The sequence below is a fragment of the Balaenoptera ricei genome, chromosome 17 (assembly GCF_028023285.1).
Source record: "Balaenoptera ricei isolate mBalRic1 chromosome 17, mBalRic1.hap2, whole genome shotgun sequence".
In the NCBI taxonomy this organism is placed as follows: Eukaryota; Metazoa; Chordata; class Mammalia; order Artiodactyla; family Balaenopteridae; genus Balaenoptera; species Balaenoptera ricei.
This window is the reverse complement of record NC_082655.1, coordinates 54,123,339-54,149,675: the sequence shown is the minus strand read 5'-3', so window position 1 is coordinate 54,149,675 and position 26,337 is coordinate 54,123,339. Positions and strand designations below refer to the sequence as shown.

At 36.6% G+C, this 26,337-nt stretch overlaps 1 protein-coding gene across 1 annotated transcript in view; it reads right to left on the bottom strand.

Moving 5' to 3' along the window:
- Positions 1 to 14,285: 14,285 nt before the first annotated feature.
- The window catches only part of CA1 (carbonic anhydrase 1), an 89,735-nt gene continuing 77,683 nt past the window's right edge, over positions 14,286 to 26,337 (bottom strand). The window contains exons 2-8 of the mRNA XM_059901472.1: positions 23,661 to 23,721; positions 22,961 to 23,158; positions 21,502 to 21,620; positions 18,879 to 18,974; positions 18,072 to 18,134; positions 15,350 to 15,505; positions 14,286 to 14,402 (exon numbers count right to left, since the gene is read on the bottom strand). Coding sequence (XP_059757455.1) covers positions 14,286 to 14,402; positions 15,350 to 15,505; positions 18,072 to 18,134; positions 18,879 to 18,974; positions 21,502 to 21,620; positions 22,961 to 23,158; positions 23,661 to 23,697 — 786 coding nt within the window. The 5' untranslated portion in view covers positions 23,698 to 23,721. The remainder of the gene's footprint in view (positions 14,403 to 15,349; positions 15,506 to 18,071; positions 18,135 to 18,878; positions 18,975 to 21,501; positions 21,621 to 22,960; positions 23,159 to 23,660; positions 23,722 to 26,337) is intronic.

The window sequence follows — 26,337 nt, the reverse complement described above, 5'->3', positions numbered from 1 at the left end:
CATCACTTTAAATATGTCCTGCCACTCCCTTCTGGCTTGCAGACTTTCTGCTGAAAGATCAGCTGTTAACCTTATGGGGATTCCCCTGTCTGTTATTTGTTGCTTTTCCTTTGTTCCTTTTAATATTTTGTCTTTGTATTTAATTTTTGTTAGTTTGATTAATATGTGTCTTGGCATGTTTCTCCTTGGGTTTATCCTATATGGGACTCTCTGTGCTTCCTGGACTTGGTTGATTATTTCCTTTCCCATATTAGGGAAGTTTTCAACTATAATCTCTTCAAATATTTTCTCAGATGCTTTCTCCTTCTCTTCTTCTGGGTTGTGTATAATTCGAATGTTGGTGCATTTAATGTTGTCCCAGAGGTCTCTGAGACTGTCCTCATTTCTTTTCATTCTTTTTTCTTTATTCTGCTCTGCAGCAGTTATTTCCACCATTTTATCTTCCAGCTCACTTATCTGTTCTTCTGCCTCAGTTATTCTGCTGTTGATTCCTTCTAGTGTATTTTTCATTTCAGTTATTGTGTTGTTCATTACTGATTGTTTGTTCTTTAGGTCTTCTAGGTACTTGTTAAACATTTCTTGTATCTTTTTGATCCATGCCTCCATTCTATTTCTGAGATCTTGGATCATCTTTACTATCATTACTCTGAATTCTTTTTCAGGTAGATTGCCTATTTCCTCTTCATTTATTTGGTCCTGTGGGTTTTTATCTTGCTCCTTCATCTGCAACCTATTTCTTTCTCCTCTCATTTTGTCTAAGTTACCGTGTTTGTGGTCTCCTTTCTGCAGGCTGCAGAGTCGTAGTTCATCTTGCTTCTGTTGTCTCCCCCCTGGTGGGTGAGGTTGGTCCAGGAGACTGTGTAGGCTTTCTGGTGGGAGGGACTGGTGCCTGCATTATACAATTGCCTGGGTTCAGTCACGTATTCAGTCGGTCTCAACATTTTATTCTCTCAAGGCAGCATCCTTGGAACAGCTCTCACTGAGGGAACGGTGGGCAGATGACTTTCCAAGAGAGCCGAGCTTGTGAGGTGCCTCAGAGTTATATTCAAAATCTTGTAATAAACTATAATGGGAAAGAATCCTCTGGCAAACTGATGCACCAGTGTGTCCCTCTGGCTCATTCTCTCTCTCGCATGTCCTCTGGGTGCTATGGTGGGATGCAGATCTGGCCACACGCAACGGCCGCAGCTTCCACCCCAGACTAGAGCTGCATGGTGCCCCAGTGATGGTGAAGGAGCTGATACAGACACAGCTGCGGAAGGCGAGCAGCGCAGCCCTCCCCGTGGTGCTTCAGCCACGCCACCTCCTGCTCTGGCTCGGTGCTCACCACTGGTGCTGGAGGACAGTGCCTGCCTCAGTTATTCTTAAAATCTTATTTTGCAGAGAGGCAAATTTAGGCTTCTGATAATGTTTGGACGCCTTCAAATACCAATCAAAATAAGCATTCTGTTCAATTTTAACACTATTGTAGTGCAATTCAGTTTTAAGAAATTTAAGTTGGGGATTTCAAAAATTCCCCATAATGGCCACTGATATTCTAAATTATTTTTGGTCAGGTAGGTCCATTTAGCTAGAAATGCACATGAGGAAGGACATCACTTTTTAAACATAAAAATCAGCTGGAATTTCTGTAGGGGGTGTTCCCTTGAAATATTTAGATAACTGGGATTCCATTTCTCAGAGGTTTTTTTTTTTTGTTCAAAGAAAATAAGTATTTTCAAAACCTTCAACAGCACAGACAGCATATAGCTCAAACAATTCAAACAGCTTGCAATTCAAACAATCTGCAGACCTAATACCAGTCAGTTCTAAGGGAACAGCTTGATCCCGTAGGAGCCGAGCCAAAGGATTTTCAGCCAGTTCCCATAGAATAGCCCCTATTTCAAAGGAGTGGGCTGAAGGCTTAACTAGCACAGTTTCTGTTGAAACAGTCTTATCTCAAAATCAGACCAAAGTGCCGAATGAGTAGTCACACATAGAACAAGGCCTTAACTGGAAAGATGAAACCTTAAAACAGATCCTGGATAAAGCCTGGAGAGCTTCAAATGCAAGAATGGCGTAAGTTTGGATCCAGGAGAGAAGCAAACCTTCAAGCTCCAGTGTCAGTGAGAAAAACAGTGAGATCAATGGTCTCAATCGTGGGTACCCCATCTGTGTGTTCACCAGCCCCAGAGCCTATGGGGGTCTTTTCTGGTCCCTGAATGGGCCATCAAAATGTTGACCTAAACCAAATAGTCTGCCAGTTATTTCCCCAGAGGTGAAAAACAGATTTATTCAAGATCAGCAGAGGATTGCAATTCGGGGTCTTCAACCATGGTGAGCTACCTTCAAGTCGCTGCATGGCAAGTGAAGGAGAAGGCTTTTATAGTGGGGCAAAAGGAAGTTGGGAGGCTACAGTAAACACAATCCCTGGCTTTTCATTGACAGAGTCCTTGCCAGGGAAAGTAAGTCTTTGGGGCTTCTTCTTGTTGGGTTCTGCTACTGTCACAGGGCATGAGAGCTCTCCCTTCTGGTCTCCTGACTCTATTTTATTGAGGTTTCTGTTTACTAGTTTTTTTAGAATAGACAAAGAGGGTTATAGCGATAAAGGGAAGGTTATATTTGAAAAGTTAGAACCAAAGGAATCACTTCAAGCTCAGTGGTGGCATCAGTTAGTCAGGGTCATATTTTACCTGTTTCCACCCTGCAATTGCTCCCTGGGCTGTGAGCAAACCATCCTGCCCTGTCACCTCTGTGCCCACTGGGGCTGGTAGGCACCAGGTCTGGGTGGGCTCCAAGAGTTGTGTTTTGAATAGGTTGAGATGTCCTTGTGACAACGAAGTGGAGACATCAAACAGTCAATTGGATGAGAGAATTTGAAACTTGATCTCAGATGAAAATATAAATTTAGGGATCATAAATGTAAATAAATAGAATTTATATAGACTTTGGAACCAGGATAATAGATAAGATAATCACATTATAGCAAATCTAAAATTCTGCAATTTAAATTTCCTTTCCTACATTGAACTTATAGTTTACTTAGTTAATTTTTGGTAATAAAATTTCTTCTGGAACACAACTTTTGCTTTATTCGTGAGCAGACTGTACTATTGATACTTTATGCTCTTTCCAGCAATGTATGAGTTTTTATTTCTTTACTTCACTGACAACACTGTGTATTATATTTAAAATATTTACCACTATTATATGCAAAGAATTAGAGAACATTGTTTAAAGTTGTACTTCTTTGATTATTAAGATTGAGCATTTTTTCATATATTTATCAATCTGTCTTTCTTTTTTACAAAGTTGCCTGTTCATATCTTCTTGCTATTTTCTCTTGGGGATTCAATTTTTATGTTAATAACTAGTGAAAGCTTTTTCTATAGCAGAGACCTTGTATCTGTGGATGTCATTTATATTGAAAAATTTTCCCCAGTTATCACTTTCCTTTTCATTAAATTTTTTTTATTATTGTTGCTTGACCTACATATTTACATTTTTCATAGTTCAATCAATTATTCTGTTATTTCTTGATCTGTGCATTTGGTGTGCTTTTTTTTTTTTTTTGAGAAAAAGTTCTTCTCCAACCGTATATTTAAATATTTACTTATTTTTATAGTACATTAATTATTTCATTGAAAAATCTAACCCATCTCAGATTTATTTTGGTGTATGAGTGAGATAAGTGTCTATTTTTTTTTTTCTGAGTAACAAAGCATTATTCCTGCATGGTATGCTTGTTTGTTTTTGCTGGTAGTTTAGGTGATTTAATAACATGATGGAAAATAACATATCCAAATAGCTTGGCATGTATCTGTTTCTAAAGGGTGTTAAAATATTTGTTGATTATTTGAGGAAGTTATATTCTCTAGTCTTTGAGGGGAAAAAAATAAGGCCACTTAAACTCTATTCCTTTCTGACATAATTGCTGTCTCTACCTTCTCATAGTAAAGGGATTAGTCCAGATGCCATTCTGAGAAACCTTTAGTAAGTGCACTTGTCCTCTGAGCATTCTAATGCCTGCAAACATTACCCTTTGTCCATCCATTTACTTTTAGGATAAAGATACTAAAGATACAAGATGAGGGTATACACGTTTCTTTAAGACTCTAGGTTACTCCTAGGAGTTGCTTCTCAATTGAAAGTGAGATCTGTAAGCAGGAGTGCTTGAGGCTCTTTCTCCTAACTTCTTTCAAGCATGTTACATTTCTATTAAGATCTTTTTTATTTTATGCATTTTCTCCTTAGCTTTATAAATGTGTCCATATAAGCCTAGGAATATAAAATCCACTATCTTCTTGCAGTAGGTTAAATAACCCACTATTATTCTAGGACTGCTCCATTTTGTCAAATAGAGAAGTTCTAGAATAAATGCAATTATCTATTCATTTATATCTATGCTTATTTGTCTATCTGTCTCTTTGTCTATCTAGTGAGATTTAAAATAGTCAAATCTAATAAGAGTAATAAGGGAATCCTAGTACAGTGTCTCAAAGAGAACAGTGGGTAAATAAGTATTTGGTATTTATAGATAATCATGAAGAAAATGCTGAAATAAGTATTTCTTTATGCTTTCATGGTCTTAGATACAAAGTGTGTTGATGACTTTCAGAGTGATTTGGGCCCAGTATTATCTGATGATATCTTCCCCAAACAATTTTTCTTCTAAGCCTTTTTACTCTCATTTGTAACTCTTTGTTTGTCTACCCACTAATAAATGAACCAATTCACTAAGGTTTGGATTATCTTTCTTTTTTTATCTTTTTATATCTGTTTTACAGTGGGACCTCATACCAACTCAAAATAATATTTGGAAAATAGAAAAACAACAAAAAAATAATTCATGAGCTATAGTGGAAATATACTGTCATTCCACCTCTAGGGATCTGCTGTAAAGAATGAAGTAGAAAAGCAAAAATAAATGTTAAGTTAGAAGTGAGATCAAGAGAGACATGGAGTCCATTGTAGCTCAGTTTTTATAGTTTAGAGTCAGGATCTTATCCTGGGGTCCAGGACTGACTTTGTGATGAGGAAGGAAGGAAAGGAATGAGTCCCTACATACTGTAAAACTCAGTGTAAAATTTCAGCTATATATAATTATTTACATTTTGGGGGGAGGTAGGGAGAAGATTCATAGCTTTAATCACATATTTATAGGAATTTGTGGTCACAAAATTGTGAAGAACCACTGATAATAGAGTAACCAGGATTATAATAAATGAATGAAAATTTTCTCTTTTGAGTTCTGTCAGGTAATTAATTCTTTCAACATTTCTCTCCCTTCCTTTCCTTTGCCCTAATTCCCTCTGATGAATTTAATGTTTTTAGAGTTATTTTGCTAAAGCTTACCAAAATGAATAATTTAGAAAATATCTTGAGCTACCTGGACTCACAAATTAGCTAAAAGGTTTCATTAATGCTCAGCATGATATTTATGAAGAGGGAGGTGGTAAATAAGACAAAAAACAGCAGGGAGTAGGAGAATCCTTCTACCCCTGAGCCTACTGCTGAGTCCCATCAGTTGGCATTGTCATTCTGGATGATTAGAAGCCCAATAGATTTGGCATAAAGAAAGTCATGGAAGAGATAGAGAATCCTTGCAGGATGTTCGAAGTCTCCACCTAAGTTGGCAAGGGAAGAGAGCACACAGCAGGAGGGTGAGTCACAGAAACATATGAGTTGCGTTCTCAGATGATCCAGTGCCTGTCCACATACCTCCTTTCAACAGCTGCTTTTATCGGCTACTTCAGAGAAGAGTGGAAAGCTCCCATAATGCACCTCGTCTGTTCTGCCAAATATGTGAAATTTTGGCAGAAGCAAGTAAGGGGAAACATGCTTCCCAGTTGGCATTTAGCTTAGGGATAAAATTTGATGGCCATCATATATCTTCTGTCACTTCTTTGCCCTTTTCATAATAAGACTTACAGATTTATATTTAAATCCTGGAATCCATTTTAACATTCTTAAAGAATATTGGTCATCAAGTCAAATACTTTTCAGGTCCTTGTCATGACATTTAATTTTAAATTGCACAATTTCTTTATTTTGTTTTTTTTATTTTCTATTTTTTTATTTTTAATTTTTTATAACTTTATTGGAGTATAATTGCTTTAAAATGGTGTGTTAGTTTCTGATTTATAACCAAGTGAATCAGCTATACATACACATGTATACTCATATCTCCTCCCTCTTGCGTCTCCCTCTCACCCTCCTTACCCCACCCCTCTAGGTGGTCACAAAACACTGAGCTGATATCCCTGTGCTATGCGGCTGCTTCCCACTAGCTATCTATTTTACATTTGGTAACATATATAAGCCCATGCCACTCTCTCACTTCACCCAGCTTACCCTTCCCCCTCCCCATGTCCTCAAGTCCGTTCTCTACGTCTGCGTCTTTATTCCTATCCTGCCCGTAGGTTCTTCAGAACCTTTCTTTTCTTTTTTACGATTGCATATATATGTGTTAGCATACGGTATTTGTTTTTCTCCTTCTGATTTACTTCAATCTGTATGACAGACTCTAGGTTCATCCACCTCACTACAAATGACTCAGTTTCTTTTCTTTTATGGCTGACTAACTTTCCATTGTATACATGTGCCACATCTTCTTTACCCATTCATTTGTCAATGGACACTTAGGTTGCTTCCATGTCCTGGCTATTGTAAATAGAGCTGCAATGAACATTGTGGTACATTACTCTTTTTGAATTATGGTTTTCTCAGGGTATATGCCAAGGAGTGGGATTGATGGTTAGTATGGTAGTTCTATTTTTAGTTTTTTAAGGAACCTCCATACTGTTCTCCATAGTGGCTGTATCAATTTACCTTCCCACCAAGAGTGCAAGAGGGTTCCCTGACTGGTGTGAGGTGATACCTCACTGTAGTTTTGATTTGCATTTCTCTATGATTAGTGATGTTGAGCATCTTTCATGTGTTTGTTGGCAATCTGTATAGCTTCTTTGGAGAAATGTCTGTTTAGGTCTTTTGCCCATTTTTGGATTGTGTTGTTTGTTTTTTTGATATTGGGTGGCATGAGCTGCTTGTAAATTTTGGAGATTAACCCTTTGTCAGTTGCTTCACTTGCAAATATTTTCTCCCATTCTGAGTGTTGTCTTTCCGTCTTGTTTATGGTTTCCTTTGTTGTGCAAAAGCTTTGAAGTTTCATTAGGTCCCATTTGCTTATTTTTGTTTTTATTTCCATTTCTCTAGGAGGTGGGTCACAAAGGATCTTGCTGTGATTTATGTCATAGAGTGTTCTGCCTATGTTTTCCTCTAAGAGTTTGGTAGTGTCTGGCCTTACATTTAGGTCTTTAATCCATTTTGAGTTTATTTTTGTGTATGGTGTTAGGGAGTGTTCTAATTTCATTCTTTTACATGTAGCTGTCCAGTTTTCCCAGCACCACTTATTAAAGAGGCAGTCTTTCCTCCATTGTATACTCTAGCCTCCTTTCTCAAAAATAAGGTGACCATATGTGCGTGGGTTTATCTCTGGGCTTTCTATCCTGTTCCATTGATCTATATTTCGGTTTTTGTGCCAGTACCAAACTGTCTTGATTACTGTAACTTTGTAGTATAGTCTGAACTCAGGGAGCCTGATTCCTCCAGCTCCGTTTTTCTTTCTCAGGATTGCTTTGGCAATTTGGGGTTTTTTGTGTTTCCATACATATTGTGAAATTTTTTGTACTAGTTCTGTGAAAAATACCATTGGTGGTTTGATAGGGATTGCATTGAATCTGTAGATTGTTTTGAGTAGTATAGTCATTTTCACAATGTTGATTCTTCCAATCCAAGAACATGGTATATCTCTCCATCTGTTTATATCATCTTTAATTTCGTTCATCAGTGTCTTACAGTTTTCTGCATACAGGTCTTTTTTCTCCTTAGGTAGGTTTATTCCTAGGTATTTTATTCTTTTTGTTGCAATGATAAATGGGAGTGTTTCCTTAATTTCTCTTTCAGATTTTCATCATTAGTGTGTAGGAATGCAAGAGATTTCTGTGCATTAATTTTGTATCCTGCTACTTTACCAAATTCATTGATTAGCTCTAGTAGTTTTCTGGTAGCATCTTTAGGATTCTCCATGTATAGTATCATGTCATCTGCAAACAGTGACAGCTTTACTTCTTCTTTACCAACTTGGATTCCTTTTATTTCTTTTTCTTCTCTGATTGCTGTAGATAACACGTCCAAAACTATGTTGAATAATAGTGGTGAGAGTGGGCAAGCTTGTCTTGTTCCTGATCTTAGTGGAAATGGTTTCAGTTTTTCACCATTGAGAATGATGTTGGCTGTGGGTTTGTCATATATGGCCCTTATTATGTTGAGGTAAGTTCCCTGTATTCCTACTTTCTGGAGGGTTTTTATCATAAATGGGTGTTGAATTTGTCAAAAGCTTTTTTCTGTATCCATTGAGATGATAATATGGCTTCTCTCCTTCAATTTTTTAATATGGGGTATCACGGTGATTGATTTGCATATTTTGAAGAATCCTTGCATTCCTGAGATAAACCCCACTTGATCATGGTGTATGATGCTTTTAATGTGCTGTTGGATTCCCTTTGTTAGTATTTTGTTGAGGATTTTTGCATCTATGTTCATCAGTGATCTTGGCCTGTAGTTTTCTTTCTTTGTGACATCTTTGTCTGGTTTTGGTATCAGGGTGATGGTGGCCTCGTAGAATGAGTTTGGGGGTATTCCTCCTTTTGCTATATTTTTGAAGAGTTTGAGAAAGATAAGTGTTAGCTCTTCTCTAAATGTTTGATAGAATTTGCCTGTGAAGCCATCTGGACCTGGGCTGTTTTTGTTGGAAGATTTTAAATCACAGTCTCAATTTCAGTGTTTGTGATTGGTCTGTTTATATTTTCTATTTCTTCCTGGTTCAGTCTCGGAAGGTTGTGCTTTTCTAAGAATTTGTCCATTTCTTCCAGGTTGTCCATTTTAATGGCATATAGTTGCTTGTAGTAATCTCTTATGATCCCTTGTATTTCTTCAGTGTCAGTTGTTACTTCTACTTTTTCATTTGTAATTTTGTTGATTTGAGTCTTCTCCCTTTTTTTCTTGATGACTCTGGCTAATGGTTTATCAATTTTGTTTATCTTCTCAAAGAACCAGCTTTTAGTTTTATTGATCTTTGCTAATGTTTCCTTCATTTCTTTTTCCTTTAATTCTGTTCTAATCTTTATGATTTCTTTCCTTCTGCTAACTTTGGCGTTTTTTTGTTCTTCTTTCTCTAATTGCTTTAGGTGTAAGTTTGGGTTGTTTATTTGAGGTGTCTCTTGTTTCTTGAGGTAGGATTGTATTACTATGAACTTCCCTCTTAGAACTGCTTTTGCTGCATCCCATAGGTTTTGAGTTGTTGTGTATTCTTTGTCATTTGTTTCTAGGTATTTTTTGATTTCCTCTTTGATTTCTTCAGTTATCTCTTGGTTATTAAGTAGTGTATTTTTTAGCCTCCATGTGTTTGTGTTTTTTACATATTTTTTCCTGTAATTGATATCTTATCTCACAGCATTGTGGTTGGAAAAGATACTTGAAACGTTTTCAATTTTCTTAAATTTACCAAAGGTTGATTTGTGACCCAAGATATGATCTATCCTGGAGAATGTTCCATAAGCACTTGAGAAGAAAGTGTATTCTGTTGTTTTTGGATGGCATGTCCTATAAATATCAATTAAGTCCATCTTGTTTAATGGGTCTTGATTTTGTATCCAGTCAGCCAGTCTATGTCTTTTGGTTGGAGCATTTAATCCATTTACATTTAAGGTAATTATCAATATGTATGTTCCTATTACCATTACCTTAATTGTTTTGGGTTTGTTATTGTAGGTCTTTTCCTTCTCTTCTGTTTCCTGCCTAGAGGATTTCCTTTAGCATTTGTTGTAAAGCTGGTTTGGTGGTGCAGAATTCTCTTAGCTTTTGCTTGTCTGTAAAGGTTTTAATTTCTCCATCGAATCTGAATGAGATCCTTGCTGGGCGGAGTTACCTTGGTTGTAGGTTTTTCCCTTTCACTTTAATCACTTTAAATACGTCCTGCCACTCCCTTCTGGCTTGCAGAGTTTCTGCTGAAAGATCAGCTGTTAATCTTATGGTGATTCCCTGTCTGCTATTTGTTGTTTTTCCCTTGCTGCTTGTAATATTTTTTTCTTTGTGTTTAATTTTTGATAGTTTGATTAATATGTGTCTTGGCGAGTTTCTCCTTGGAATTATCTTGTATGGGACTCACTGCGCTTCCTGGACTTGATTAACTATTTCTTTTCCCACATTAGGGATGTTTTCAACTATAATCTCTTCAAATATTTTCTCAGTCCCTTTCTTTTCCTCTTCTTCTTCTGAGACCCCTGTAATTTGAATATTGGTCCTTTTAATGTTGTCCCAGAGGCCTCTGAGACTGTCCTCAATTCTTTTCATTCTTTTTTCTTTATTCTGCTCTGCAGTAGTTTTTGCCACTATTTTATCTCCTAGGTCACTTATCTGTTCTTCTACCTCAGTTAATCTGCTATTGATCCCTTCTAGAGATTTTTAAATTTCATTTATTTTGTTGTTCATCATTGTTTGTTTGCTCTTTAGTTCTTCTAGCTCCTTGTTAAATGTTTTTTGTTGCATTTTCTCCATTCTATTTCCAAGGTTTTGGATCATCTTTACTATCATTACTCTGAATTCTTTTTCAGTTAGACTGCCAATTTCCTCTTCATTTGTTTGGTCTGGTGGGTTTTTACCTTGCTCCTTCATCTGCTGTGTGTTTCTTTGTCTTCTCATTTTGCTTAACTTACTGTGTTTGGGGGTCTCCTTTTCACAGGCCACTGGTTTGTAGTTCCCGTTGTTTTTGGTGTCTGCCCCCAGTGGGTAAGGTTGGTTCAGTGGGTTGTGTGGGCTTCCTGTTGGAGGAGAATAGTGCCTGTGTTCTGGTGGATGAGGCTGGATCTTGTCTTTCTGGTGGACAGGATCATGTCCGGTGGTATGTTTTGGGTGTCTGTGACCTTATTATGATTTTAGGCAGCCTCTCTGCTAGTGGGTGAGGTTGTGTTCCTGTTTTGCTAGTTGTTTGGCCTAGGGTGTCCAGCACTGTAGCTTGCTGGTTGTTGAGTGGAGGTGGGTCTTAGCATTGAGATGGAGATCTCTGGGAGAGCTTTTGCCATTTGATATTACATGGAGCTGGGAGGTCTCTGGTGGACCACTGTCTTGATCTCACCTTTCCCACCTTAGAGGCACAGGCCTGACACCAGGCCGGAGCACCAAGACCCTGTCAGCCACACAGAAAAAGAGAAAACGGAAAAAAATATATATATCATTGCTCCCAAAGTCCACCACCTCAATTTTGGCCTGATTCATTGTCCCTTCAGGTATGCCACAGATGCACGTACATCAAGTGGGTTGTGGAGATTTAATCTGCTGCTCTTGAGGCTGCTGGGAGAGATTTCCCTTTCTCTTCTTTGTTTGCATAGCTCCTGCAGTTCAGCTTTGGATTTGTCCCCACCTCTGTGTGTAGGTCGCCTGAGGGCATCTGTTCTTTGCTCAGACAGGATGGGGTTAAAGGAGCAGCTGATTAGAGGGCTGTGGCTCACTCAGGTTGGGGGGAGGGAGGGGTACGGAATGCGGGGCGAGCCTGCAGTGGGAGAGGCCAGCATGAGTTGCACTAGCTTGCTGTGCACTGTGTGTTCTCCCGGGAAATTTGTCCGTGGATCGCAGGACCCTGGCAGTGGCAGGCTGCACAGGCTCCCAGGAGGGGAGGCGTGGATAGTGCCCTGTACTTGCACATGGGCTTCTTGGTGGCTGCAGCAGCGTTTCATGCCCATCTATGGTGTCCCCGCTGATGGCTGCGGATTGTGCCTGTCTCTGGAGCTCGTTTAGGTGGTGCTCTGAATCCCCTCTCCTCACGTACCCCGAAACAATGGTCTCTTGCCTCTTAGGCAGGTCCAGACTTTTTCCCAGTCTCCCTCCTGGCTATCTGTGGTGCACTAGCCCCCTTCAGGCTGTGTTCATATAGCCAACCCCAGTCTTCTCCCTGGGATATGACTTCCGAAGCCCGAGCCTCAGCTCCCAGCCCCACCCATCCTGGCCGGTGGGTGAGCAGAGAAGCCTCTCGGGCTGGTGAATGCTGATCAGCCCGATCCTCTGTGCGGGAATCTCTCCACTTTGCCCTCTGCACCCCTGTTGCCACGCTCTTCTCCGTGATTCTGAAGCTTCCTCCTGCCACCCCCTGTCTCTGCCAGTGAAGGGGCTTCCTAGTGTGTGGAAATTTCTCCTCCATCACAGTTCCCTCCCAGTGGTGCAGGTCCCATCCCTATTCTTTTGTCTCTGTTTTTTCTTTTTTCTTTTGCCCTACCCAAGTACATGGGGAGTTTCTTTCCTTTTGGGTGGTCTGAGGTCTTTTGCCAGTGTTCAGTAGGTGTTCTGTAGGAGTTGTTCCACATGTAGATGTATTTCTGATGTATTTGTGGGGAGGAAGGTGATCTTCACGTCTTACTCTTCCGCCATCTTGAAGGTCTCCCTGCAATGATCACACTCCAGCTACAGAAGCCGTCTTCCTGTGTGTTCCATTCAATTTATTTTCAGAAAACACTTTCAAACATTGTAGGTCAAGAGCATCTTTTGCAAATATATTTCTTGAATTAAACTCATACTCCTCTTTTGGCCTTCATGATGACCACTGATAAATGTAGATTAAAATCCTATCAAGGTAACTTAAGTGAAATAAGAGGGTCATAGGACAGGTGTAACTGTTTCATGCTTTCTCAATATCTGGTAAATATATATTAATATACACAGTCAAATTACTTTTGCAAAGAAAGTATTTTATTTTTATAGACAAATTATGGGGGTTGAGCTAAATGAAGTGTTACTTGGGTCCATTACAATTTTTTTTTTTTTTAAAGATTTATTGATTGATTGATTGATTGATTGCTATGTTGGGTCTTCGTTTCTGTGCGAGGGCTTTCTCTAGCTGCGGCAAGCAGGGGCCACTCTTCATCGCGGTGCGCGGGCCTCTCACCATCGCGGGCTCTCTTGTTGCGGAGCACAGGCTCCAGATGCGCAGGCTCAGCAGCTGTGGTTCACGGGCCCAGTTGCTCCACGGCATGTGGGATCCTCCCAGACCAGGGCTCGAACCCGTGTCCCCTGCATTAGCAGGCAGATTCTCAACCACTTCGCCACCAGGGAAGCCCCCCATTACATTTTTATTAAAGAAGATTCACTTAAATTCTGGGCTCCAAATAAAAATATCAAAAGATGTCTCCTCGGATTTTTAGGTAGAAAATAAACACAGCCTTTACACAAAAACTCCCTCAGAGCTATGAAAATCTGCTTTGTCTGCCTTTTTAGCTACGATTACAGTTATTGAGAGGTTCTGACTGATTCTGACATTAGACAAGACTAGAACATTGGAATGGATGTGCTCTTTGTCTCTAATATGATTTCTCAGAGAAGAGAAAATAAGTAAATCACAAGACTAAACAATGGACACAAGATTTGTAGAATTCTGAATGTAGATATGGCTTCAGAAAGAACAGCTTCAGGTTCAGGTTATCATTTTTATAAATAATTCACTGGTAACTTTTCTTCCAAATTTGAAGTACAGATTCTCCATGCTAGCTAACTAGTTATAATAATGGAAAAAAGAAAAACAACACAAAAACAGTGACCTTGCTAATGGTGGGTGGGTGGGGGGAATGGAAGCAATAACCAGAAGCATCATTTCCTGTATGAAATATATCATTTTTATCACAGGGTACACGAATGGTAGCAACGTTGGCCCAGCATAATAATATTAAATCCATTGTCATCCTAGCTGTCTTTGTCTTCAAGAGTAAGCAAATGAATTCTCAACATTTCATCTCAAGCTACTCTTAGGTTATTACATTTGAGGCAAAATAATGTTGCAAATAAAACATTTAAAATTCTTGAATGTAAGTGGGGTAGAAACCTAATGCCTTTTAAAAGTAGAGTACATAATAGACAAGAAGAAAAGGATACAGTTATTTTATTAGTTCAATTAAAATGAATAAAATGGAAAGAGATAAAAATCACTAAGAAATTAAGTACACATCACTAAGAAATTAATTGCATTAAAAAGAATTCAACAAAATAGACTTGAATTTAAGCACAAGTTTTGTAAACTTACAGATTACTATTTGAGTTAAGCATTAAGAAAAAAAATTAAAGCTTTTTAGTTCTGCAAATTAAATTTGAAAGTAGGCTGTCTTGCTAGTATTAAAAAAAACTTGTTTCTTAAAACTTGCTTTATTGGATTACATCAGAAGCAGAGTTGTGTTCCTTGAGGGAGGATAAGTTTCTTCCTGGGCCCATCAGAATGAAGCTTTCACTGTTCTGCCCTTCAGAGGCTGGGGTGGTCGGTTGTTGTGCTTAATGGGGACTTCTTTATCACCTTCCACATTTGATAGAAGACTGCGGAACTGTGCCAGCTTGGAAGGAGGATAGAATATTTAAAGAGTCAAAGCTATTAAAGTTACACAGAACACTTTTCTTCTAGTATAATTGATGCACTGATATTTAGAAAATCAGGTTGAAGGTTGCAATGGTTTCACAGATGGGAAGGGAAGAAGCCAAAAATTCCTTCACATTTCTTTGCACTAGGCATTTGGCTTAAATTATCAATGATTGACTGGATTAGAATACTAGCTTTCTCACTCTTGGGTAAGAGACTTATCTGCTTGGTGCCTCAGTTTCCATATAGTACTATATCATTGCATTGTTGTGAAGACTAAATGGGTCAATACATGTAAAGTTCTTAGAATGGTGTTTGGCCTATGGCATATGCTCAAGAAGTGTTAGTTACCAATAGGTCACACCACCTGCCCTAAAGGTTTGTTATGAGAATTGACTGACAAAACGTACATAAGTAACCTAATAAAAGTAGTTGTTCAATCATTGGTAGTTACTATTTGCATAATTATAAACAATAATTAATGGGATATTTTGTTGAACATTTAAGAGCTTAAGTTTCAAAAAAGAATAAAAACCCATGTCAGCTATCAAAATATGCCACTTGAGAGTCACAATTCCCCAAAGTCTTAATAGTACTTCTAGTGCCAGTTTTTTCTTGTTTTTGAAACTCTTAGGAAGATATTTAACAGAGTTGGATTTTTCCTTATTAAGGCGAAAAGAATAGCAAGAGTTCTGAATCTCATATATTTTTTCCACATAAAGTAAAAAAAGTGTTTATAAATACACTTTTAATTTTGATTATTCAATAGACCTTATGTCACAAATAAATCTGTTTCAGTTGGAAGGGAAAATGAACTCTTCGAAATCTAATTGAAATAATAATTTCCCCCAATAATACTAGGAATTGAAATGGTATTCCTGCTTTGCACTTCTAATGCTCACTCATTCACCTTTGAAACTCTACCTGCTCTGAGCTGATACTGATGTTTTCCTTAAAGATGATCCAGATTATACTCTCATAAAGAGGAGGATGAGTCAGAGAGCCAAGGTAGGTCCAGTAATCCCAGGATGAAGGAAGGAGAACAGAGGGGTCAAAATTTGTGAATGGGGCTTTTTTGCCCTGAAAGAAAAAGAAAAGTAATATATTATTATATCATGATATAAACTATTTGCATCATTACATATATGACATATATGTTATATTATTTAGTAGATAGATAGATCTTAGCTAAGAATTTAATCAATTTTTCTACTATATAGTATTTCATGACTGGTATGTTTGTGGATATAAACAATAAAAGTAATAGAAGACTGAGAATATGCTACACTGGAATTTTGACTGAACAATCTGCCTCCTTCTTCATTTGGTTGAAGATAAGCAAAGTTTCAAAAACTTTTTATAATCTGTATTCTTTAAAAAGATATTTAATTTCCAATATAAAACATTTATTGCTTCTCTAGGAATGATACCAGATACTGTTCCAGTGGTAAAGATATTTATTGACATGTATATTGGTATGTTTTATCTTTATTCTATTTATTCCTATTTTCTTTTCTGATTGGTTATATTGGTGTATAGAAAATGAATTGATATTTGTATGCTAATATTTTATGTAGTCAACTTTATTAAACTTGTGTATTAATTCTGTTTTTTACCTGTTTGATTTGTATTTTCCAGGTGGATGTCAATGATCATATCCTCTGCACTTGAGGATAGATTTGTCTTTTTTTTTCCTAATATTTATCCAAATATGTACTCTTATTTCTTTTCTTTCTTTATTACATTGATTAGGACATTCATTGTAATGGTCAGTTGTGGTGGTCACAGTTGACACCCTGGTCTTATTCTTGATTGAAATTGAAAGGCTTCAAATATTTCACTACTAAGTTTGATGTTTGATCCAAGTTGGTATGTGATATTCTTTCTTAAGTTCAATAAGTTTTCAGAGACATTTCTTTCTTTTTTTTATTTTCAGGAATTGGCATTGAATTTTTATCAAATGCTTTTCAAGCATCTAACAAGTTTGTAATATGGATTTTCATCTTTAATTCGTTACTGTACTGACATATATTGGAAGATAGTCTAATATCAAACCATCCTTGCATTCTGGGGATAAAGTCTACTAGTTTGGAAGCATTACTCTTTTAATATACTGTTGAATATGATTTGCTGTAATCGATTTCAATATTTCTTTTAGCTATATTCCTAAGAAAGATTAGCCTATGATTTCCTTTTTTGTGGTGTTCTTACCCAGCTTGGGTATTAGGTTTCATTTAATAAAATCAAAATAAAGTTTTCTGTCCCCTCATCTGAGCAGTTTAGTTAACAGTGGCATGATTGTTTCTTAAAAGTTGTGGAACACTTCCCCATAAAGTGGTCTGGGCCTAGAGTTTTCTTTCATTAGATACATTTTTTACTATTTTTTCAATTTCTTTTTAGATTCTTGATCTGTTTAGGCTTTCAACACATTTTGAGTCAGTTTCTCTGCATTTTCCTAGAAATTCATCCTTTTAATCTAAATTTTCAAATTTACTGGTATAGTGTTATACAGCTGACCCTTGAACAATGTGGGGGTTAGGAGTGCTGACTCCCTGCACAGTCAAAAATCCATGTATAACTTTATGGTCATCCCTCATAACCACAGTTTTGCATCAGCAGATTCAATTAAGTGGCAATTTTGTAGTGCTATAGCATGTATTTATCAAAAAGAAAAATCCATGAATAAGTGGACCTGTGCAGTTCAAACCCATGTTGTTCAAGGGTCAAGTGTACAAAATTTTCTCTTTTAAAACTTTTTACATCTTTAATTATGACCCAGTTCCTTATTTCTAATAATTTTTTTTGTATGTGTACCTTTTTTTCCATCATCAAACTTGCCAAAAGTGTGTTTTTTGTTGTTTTTTTCCAAAGAATCAACTTTTCATTTTATTAATAAAAATTTACCTTGTATTTATTCATTTTCTTTCTTATTTTATTAATGTTTTGCTTCATCTTCATTAATTATTTCCTTCTATTTTCTTTTCATATATTATTTTTTATTTTCCTGAGTTGAGTGCTTATTTATCTTCAGACTTTCCACTTTATAATATATCCATTTGAAGATTAATTTTTTAGACTAAACATGAACTAGATTTATTTTATATAAAAATACCATGAAAGAAAATGACATATCTCTGACATATGATTTAACTATTTACTATTAAAACAGTAAAGCTAAGGTTAAATATATCAGAAAATCCATCTTTTTTTTTTTTAAAGCTGACAGGAGGAATCATGGTTATCAGACACTGCATATTAAAGGGATTTTAAAACAATACCCTTAACTTCTGTATTTTTGTATTGATAAAAAATAAAGATATCTTCCTCCATGATGTAAAAAAATTCACATTTTAGTTGGTTATAGTTTTTAAACAAATTTGAACAGCTATGAAACCCATTCTTCTACAGGCTTCATCGTGCCGAAATAGATGACCAATAACTATGAAAAACAAAACTAAAATAAAACAAATATCTGAGTCAGAGACCGTCTCAGGAGCAAGGAACATCTAAGTAGTACCTTGATTTTCAGATTGGTAGTTTTTGCTTCGGCCTTCCTACTCCTCACATCAAATATGCAGTTAAATGACTTCTGTAGTTCTGCGGATTCTTGTTCTCTGATTTAAACTAACTTAATTAGTCTATTTACCTTAGTTTTAACTGCTTTTAGGGCATCAAGTACTTTCTGCAGGTTTGGATTGGCCTGACCCACCTGGAGATTAAAAAAAAATAAAGTGTGAGATAAAAATTGTTATCAAGTCAAATCCTATTTAGTTAATTTTTTTCAATTTAAAACAGTAACTGAAGAAAAAATATGCAAGTCAAAATATAGGAATTTAGCAAAACGGTAATACAAAAACAAACCTCTTACCTTTTGTTCTATTAATTATAATTAGTACAATGAATGGCATGTTGTAAGTGTTCAATAAAGGTTAACTAGAATCACTATAATTCCAAAAGTTAGTCACCCAAATATACCCACTCTAATAATAACTTCCCTATAGAACTTTTCAGGGACTCTCCTACAGAAGATGTGAACAAATCTTCCATTTTAAATATCAATTGAACTTTCTTTATGGGACAAAAATCCTCTTAATATATTTTTCTTATGAAATATTAAATTGATAAACTCCTGACTCTATGAGGTAGGAAGTTTAGAAGAAAGGGACTTTGGAAGAGCTGAAAAATAAAAAAAAAAATTAGCCTCACCTTCAACACCTTTCCATTTCATCTCTACCTGAAATTTATTTCTCTCTTCAAGTGGGAAAAGCCAAGAGAAAACAAACTAACAATACGCTAGGGAACTGTTTGTTCACCTGTGGTCAGTCATTAGTAGAAGGGGAACTTTCCAAAAAGAAAGAAAGACTCAATATTCTTTTGCCTTATTTCATCCTATTTTGAGGTCTGATTGGTAAGAAATAGTTTTAGCAGAGCTCTGTAACTCTCTATAACTCACCTTCACCAAAACACCAATAAGTGCCAAACCATCAGCCTGTGAGGCAGCTTCAGCAAAGCTGGAGTACTTCGCAGAATTCCAGTGAACTATATGAAGCTAAAAATGACAATGTGGTTGAGTAGTTATTTATACCGTTGTGAAGGTAAAAAGTAAGTTAGACGTTAATGTGTTAATATGTAAAGATATATCTTGGCTTTGATAGATAAAACTTATGTGACCCTTCATCCAGGGCATGGAAAGGGCTATGTTCTCACTCTTAAGAAGGGTTATCTGTGTGTTGAACAGAGTGGGCAAGTTGCAAATACTGGAACCAGTAAGTAAAATTTCTTTTCTAACAATGTCATAACTATTCAATATTACTCCTTTTTTAAAAAAAAAACCTCTTTGGTATAAGAAGATCAGGAATTCTGGCTAACTAGTTTGGGGACAAAAACTTAATTTGCTCTCACTTGAGGTACTTAGTAACTTTATGAGAAGGGGTTCCTGAAGTATCTGGAGTCTTGGCCAAGGACAGATTCTCTTGAGCACATCCAGACACCTCTCAAGCCAACATCTCTAGCCTAACCTCTCTATGGAACTCTAGACTTGTATATCCAAGTATGTGTGTATGTCTTCTTGATATTTTCTTGATATCTCCACATGGATGTTTAATATGAATCTCAAATTTAATATGGCCAAACTAGAACTCTTGATTTCCTCCTTGCCAGACCTGTTTCATTTTCCCTTCTTAGGAAAAGGCACCACCTTCCATCTAATTGCTCAACCAAAAAATACAACAGTTGTCATTAATTTCTTACTTTTCTCCACTTATCAACATCCATCTTTCAGCACATCTCATAGATTATACCCCTTCACTTGGTTCACAACTTTGAGTCTTTGCATTAGCTGCTGATTTTCTCTGGGGTGTCCTTCCCCATAATCTTTCAACAGCAGGATTTTGACTTGAATTAAGGCTGAACTCAAATGCCAGTTCTGAAAGAATCCTTTTCTGACCACCCAATGTAAAGTGATCATCTGGTCACTTGTATCACTCTAAATCAAACCAATTCTCTCCATGCCATGTATCCCTTCCCTTCCCTTCTCTTCCTTTCCCTTCCCTTCCCTTCCCTTCCCTCCCCTCCCTTGCCCTCTCTTCCCCTGCCGTCCCCTCCCTTCCCCTCTTCTCTGTCTCTTCTCTCTCTCTTTCTCCCCACCTCTTCCTTTCTCCTGCTCTCCCTTCCATCCTCCCTCCAACCATCTGTCATATGTTGAACTTTGTGGCTAAGTGCCTGTCATCTCTACCCTGGATTAATTTTATTTTTCTCAAATTAGATGAGAGAATAACCAGTTTATATTTCTTAAATACAACCAAATACCCTCCTCCAAAGATGCTATTAATACTAATTTAGGCTTTCAGCGCATTTGATTGTAGTCCACCTTCAATTTTATGAAGGAGAAATAGGAAAAAAAACATTTAATGGATTTCTGTAACATTGAAAGTTATTAGCCTGGCTTTACAATGTAACATAAAGTAAGTTATATTTGTATACTATTCCCAAATCCTCTATTAAAATGAAAAATGCATATACCCTGTACCTAACAATCTCTCTTATGAAAATCTGCCCTACATAATTGCTTTCACTAGGGTGTAAGATATATGTACAGATGTATTTATTGCAGCATTTTTTTTTCCTTTGGTAAAAGCAAAAAACCCAACAGAACAAAAAGGAAAAGGCATTGTAATTGTCCATATGTAGGGCTCAGCTAATAAATTCTAACATATGCATACACTGAAATATTGTACAGACAGTAAAAGAAGAGGTGCAATTAAACCTACTGACTTGAAAAAATGATCATGATAAATCGGTAAGTGAAAAAAAAAGCATGTTGGAAAACCATATATATTATGAACTCATTTTATAAAAGTAAAATAAAAATGCCAACCAGTCTATATTGGTACAAATGTATTGTATATTCATACATATGAAGAACAAAAGTTCTTTGTTTTCAGTCTTCCATACCCTCTGTTGACAGTTTGCTGCAAATGTTCTTTATTTTTCCATGGATATCAGACAGAATGTCTTGAATTAGATCACAAACTTCCATGTGGGGACGAATCAAGAGGCCAGAGGGGAGTGGCCTGCAGCCAGGGAACCTCAAACCCTCATCTAGAGTATGCTACTCTGTGATGACTCCTGTGATTAAACTTGCACTCTTAGTAGAGTCTTACCAAAGTGTTCCAGCCTAGCTACACCTATGCTACTGGTGTGTCCAAACATGAACATTTAAATAAGAAGAGAATGATGGTGTGTTCCATTTGGGGGTCAGAGCTTTAAGAGGAGAGCAACATTTCCCCTTGAGGCTAGACTGACATCAAGATAAGTTTTCAAGGCATTCTGAAATGAGGGTATTCTGGGGCTCATGAGTTTGACTCCAAGTTCACCTGCCTCTTTCACATGAAAAATTTCCCTCTACTGCCAAACACAGTGTGTCTGTATTTGATTTTAATGGAGCCTGGGAGTGCCTTTCAGGGACCAGAATGCTCATTCATTTGGAGCCATTATAATGGTGTCTTATGTTATAAGGGAGCTGCTTCTGGGAGGACTCTCAGTGTAGTTCTCGCTCACTCGCTAAGCTACCTTACCTCTGCAGAATATTTGACTCCATCTACTAAGTGCTCAGAACCATAGTCATCTTTGACACCCCAGTGAAAATGGAATTGATGGAGCCTATAGCTTTCAGGGAGAGGACCGCCTTTCAGCACTAGAAGAAAAAGGAAACTACTGTTAGTGTTACAATCATAAGCTCCAGCTTATCTTTGCATTTAATATAAACTAACATTAAATTGGATTCAGTAGAAATGAAAACAAACAGTAGCGCCAAAATTTCCATCTTGTTGGTTTTTTTCCCCACATCCACAATGATGGTCTTCATATGTATGGTGCACCCTAAGATAGTGCATGAGTTATATATAATTCTCAGCACATGAGCTGTAATTTTACCTTTTTCTGCCTTCAAGAAAGCATATTGGAAAATGAGTGAATTATATGATTACAGGGCTTTCCTTAAATCTGCTTTAATTTGCAAGTTCATTCATTCATTCTTTTAACAAAGACAGTAGTGGGCAGTATGCATCAAGATCTTTAGTAATTTATTTTTAGTAACAAATTATTCAACACATACCTTGTAACTGATCAGGACACAAGAGGGTATCTTGACAGCTTTGTTGAGAATCCCTAGCCAGGGACCAAAAGAATGTTCCAGTAGAACAGCACGGTCACTTTTAAAATTCTAACATTGAATGACCATGTTTCTTTAGAGAGTCTATCCAATCATATGATTAATAAAACACACATAATACCAGACCTAATCCTAACAGTGGACATAGCAGCAAGGTGTCTAAAATTTAGGCTCAGAACCTTGTAGGAAAGTGCTAAAATAAATTTTGCCTTTTGTCAGTAGAGTTGTTTTATGGAATTGTCATTTAATAAATTATTCAGTAAACAGTTTTGAAAATTTTACTACGTGCTAGATTCTGGGATATGAAGATAATTCAGTCACCATGGCCTAGCAAGGAGAGGGGAATATAGACAAGTATACTTATGCACAGAATTGTTCCATGCAAGATGCCCACAAGATCATTTTCTTACTGGCACTTCACAGTTACGGAGCCATTTTTCTGGTCACACAAAATAAATATATTCTTCACCTCTGTTTTTCTTCCCTGCTAGGATCCTCCACCCTCATCTCGATTAGAAAATATTTGCCTTTTCAGTTTTTATATTCATGATAGTTCATAGACCTTTTTGAAAAGCTACTGTTTATTCAGAGGGTGTGAAGTGAGCAAAAAGACATTGGAAACAAGAAGAAATGGAATAGTGTCCCTGTAAAGGAGAAGGACTGAAAAAAGACAGATCTGGGGGTCCCCCAAATCATCTTTACCACTTGTAAATTTTCTAGAAATTCAAGATACTTCACCAGATTCCAGCAGTGTTACACATGTGCACAAAAGACTGCAGATGGTCGTTTGTGTTTCTTAAAGCCCCATTGTTTTAATTTCCCTAGTAAAGTCAAAGAAAAATTAGAAGGATCTTTTGGCTCACCTGATCGATTATCATTGTCCTCAAAGTTTACATGGAAGGAATGTCCCACGTTGATGATTTCTTTGGCTGTGTCTGGACTGTAGGAGACACTGATAGGTTTGAGAGAGGCATCATGTTTGGTTTCACTGGTTTTGATGTCGATGGGAGATTGTCTATTTCCATTTGCGATGGGGTACAGCTTGCCCCACTGTTCAGGACCTACCAGGACAAACATATGCTTACAATCAAAACTTGATCAAATGCTCAAATCCAAGTTTTAGGAATATAACTTTGTTTATTAGATTAGGATTTACTGAGGATCTTAAATGATATTCTGTTTAACTTCATGGAAATTCAATGTTTGAGAATGCCCCTTTTCTATGCTATACAATAAAATAGTGTATTTGTCAATACAAGTAATATGCTCATAGTCTGTGGGATCAGACTATACATATTTTACTGTTATAGAAATAGATTTCTAATATACACATATGGAGAGAGAGACAGAGGGAGAGAGAGGAAGAGAGACAGAATGCATTTTGTAGACAACAATGACCCAAAGGACAACTGCTAAGAATACATGCAAAGCTATTATAATTCAACGTCAGGCAAACCAAATCATTAATCTATGACTACATAGGTATTTTAAGTGCTCAATATCTCTTTTATTGGAAAAGAGAGGAAGCCGTTATTTGATCTACATGAACAGAAGAACGCTTACCATTTTCACCGTCATATCCCCAGTCAGGACTTGCCATGATCTTCTACTTAGTTTTCTTTTTCTGAAAACAAAGATAATACCTGAAATAAATGACTGCAACTGAATGTGCAATAGACAACTGAAACCACAATTTGTAGGTTTTTATAGAACCATCTCTACCCTTAATATGTTACTATTTCATCACCTCTACCTATCAGGAAGTATATACATGTAAAAAAAATAAGTATTCTAAAAGAAGCCCACAAGGGTAAGGTCAGTTCCAATTGTTTTATTTTCTTATATTGTAAAAGAGAAATACAGAAATCTTAGCTTTTATAAAACCAAGCGCTGTTTCTCTCATGTTAGTAGAAGATATGGCTGAGTATTATCATACATGATTCTTTGAATTTCTAACTGAAAATGACTGTGCACTTGAGATTTCCAATTTTTACCCTTGCTGGACACTTAAGCAATACTAGCAACAGTAATTTAGTAAGAAGAATAATTTGCGTGTTTACAGGCTGATCAGAACAAGTATCATGATGTTAATTTAAAATCAGGTAACAGAATCACTAATTATTTGTAATATATATTATTCATAATGGTACATTTCAAAGACACACATGATGAGAATAAAGTCCTTCATTTTTAAAGGAGTTTGGATTCATAAATGGAGAAGATTTTATTAATATTGAAATTAAATATGGTCCAATATTTATTTTACACATCAAATAGAGGTCTTCTGTATATTTCTATACAATTTATAGAGCACTTTTGTATTATTTTATTTTACCATCACCACTACACACATAAATCCTATACAGTGAGAATTATCATCTTGTAGCTGAGAGATGTTGAGGGTCTTCACCACAACTAGCAAGAAGCCAAGAAGCCAAGACTTCAGCCTCCAAGTGCAGTTGTTTTCTTTACTACACCTCTGCTGAATGCCAAACTGAGCTATGAGGTGGATGATCCCTAATTCTCTATCTATGCCCACAATTCTCTTAAGTCCAATTTAAGCTTGGACCATGGTGAGACTTGCCACTTGTTGAGTGATGAGAAGATCTATAGGACTTTTCAAGGAGGCAAAGAAAACCAATTAGTATGTGTCAGACTGGCTAGGTCCATATTTCCAAGGCTCTAAATGTGCTCAGAGGAAACACAATTGGAAAACATAAGCTTCCATAGTAATGACTGATTTCCATGCCTTGGTAGTCATACTTCCTTTCACACTTTGGAATTGTCTGAGCTACCTAGGCTTTCTGAAATAAGTGAATCTGGCACAATTTTTAGCAAGGCTGACCAGAGGCACATTATTTGTCCCTTTTGGCTAATGATAGCCAACTAGCTCAGATGCAGATGGACTATGTATGGCTCATGAACAAAGTTAGAAGAGGCCTAAGCTTCCATTCCACACTTTAGTAGGCAGAAGAAACTATTACTTGAAAGGGAACTTTTTTTAAACATACCATTTATTAAAGGTCCAGTATTACTCAAATGCTAGGCTAAACAGTCTATATGCAGTAATTCATCTAATTCTCACAATAACCAAATTAGGCATTAAAATGTGTATTCCACATAAGAGGAAATTGAAGACAATTCCTCAGGGTTATGCAAAGCTTGTAAGTGGCTGCTTATATCTTACAAGCCTAGGGTTTAAACTTAGATCTGTCTAACTCCAAAGCTTGTACTCTTTCTTAAACTTCCACTGTCAACAAATGCCCATTGACCTCCACTTGATTCTGTTTTCTGGAGGATTGGATTGGTTGATCTGGTCTGGTCTGGCTCATGATGACCAGTAGTCAGACTTGACCCTTGGGCTATTTCATTCTAGACACAGAGTCTCAGGTTGGCCAGAAGCTCATGGAATGATAGAAACAGGCTACTCTTTGCCAGATAAGTTGCTCCTCCTAATTGCTATTTTGTTAAAAGTAACTTTAAATCAAACTACTATATTAATCAACCTATTTGGAAAAAAGGACAACTTCCAATTGAATCAGGAGCAAGTAGGCTGATGGAAAAACCTATAGTTTTTTAAAAAGTAATGTAAAACTGGATAAATAATTTTGATTAAGAATTGGTTAATTGGTAACTCTTAGAAGTATCAAGTTATATGTCAATTATATGTCAATAATATGGAAAAAAAACCAATTGTAGTACTTTAAATAGAGATTTTTAAATGTTGAAAGAATGATGTGCAGAATGTTTAATTTTAATAATTACATTGGTTTAATTTGCAAATTTGATGAAAATGTTTTAATGGGCTGAGGGTAGAAGGGAAAGAAAGATTTCTTCCTTTACCTTATGAAATGGAATTTTAGAGGCCAAATATTTACTGAAAAAATATTTAAAGATAAAATGTTGATATTATCTTACCCTTAAACCATATGCCATAATTTTATCTTTTGACCTTCTTTCACAATAAATAAAATTCTTGCAACAAACACACAAGCAAAAAGAATTATGAAAAGTGATAAAAGATTTACTATTATTATTAAGGAGAGCTATTTCACCGTGCACTCATCTAGGGGTACTGGAGTAGGTTAGAAAAGACTATTGTTCATTGAATAATTACCATCTGTCGGATCCTTTAAAATAATGACTTAATTCAGTTTCACAGTAGACCTAAGGATTAGGTTAGTCTCACCCCACTTTTAAAGAGGAATAATTGAGGCTCAGAAAATTCAAGGAGAAGAGC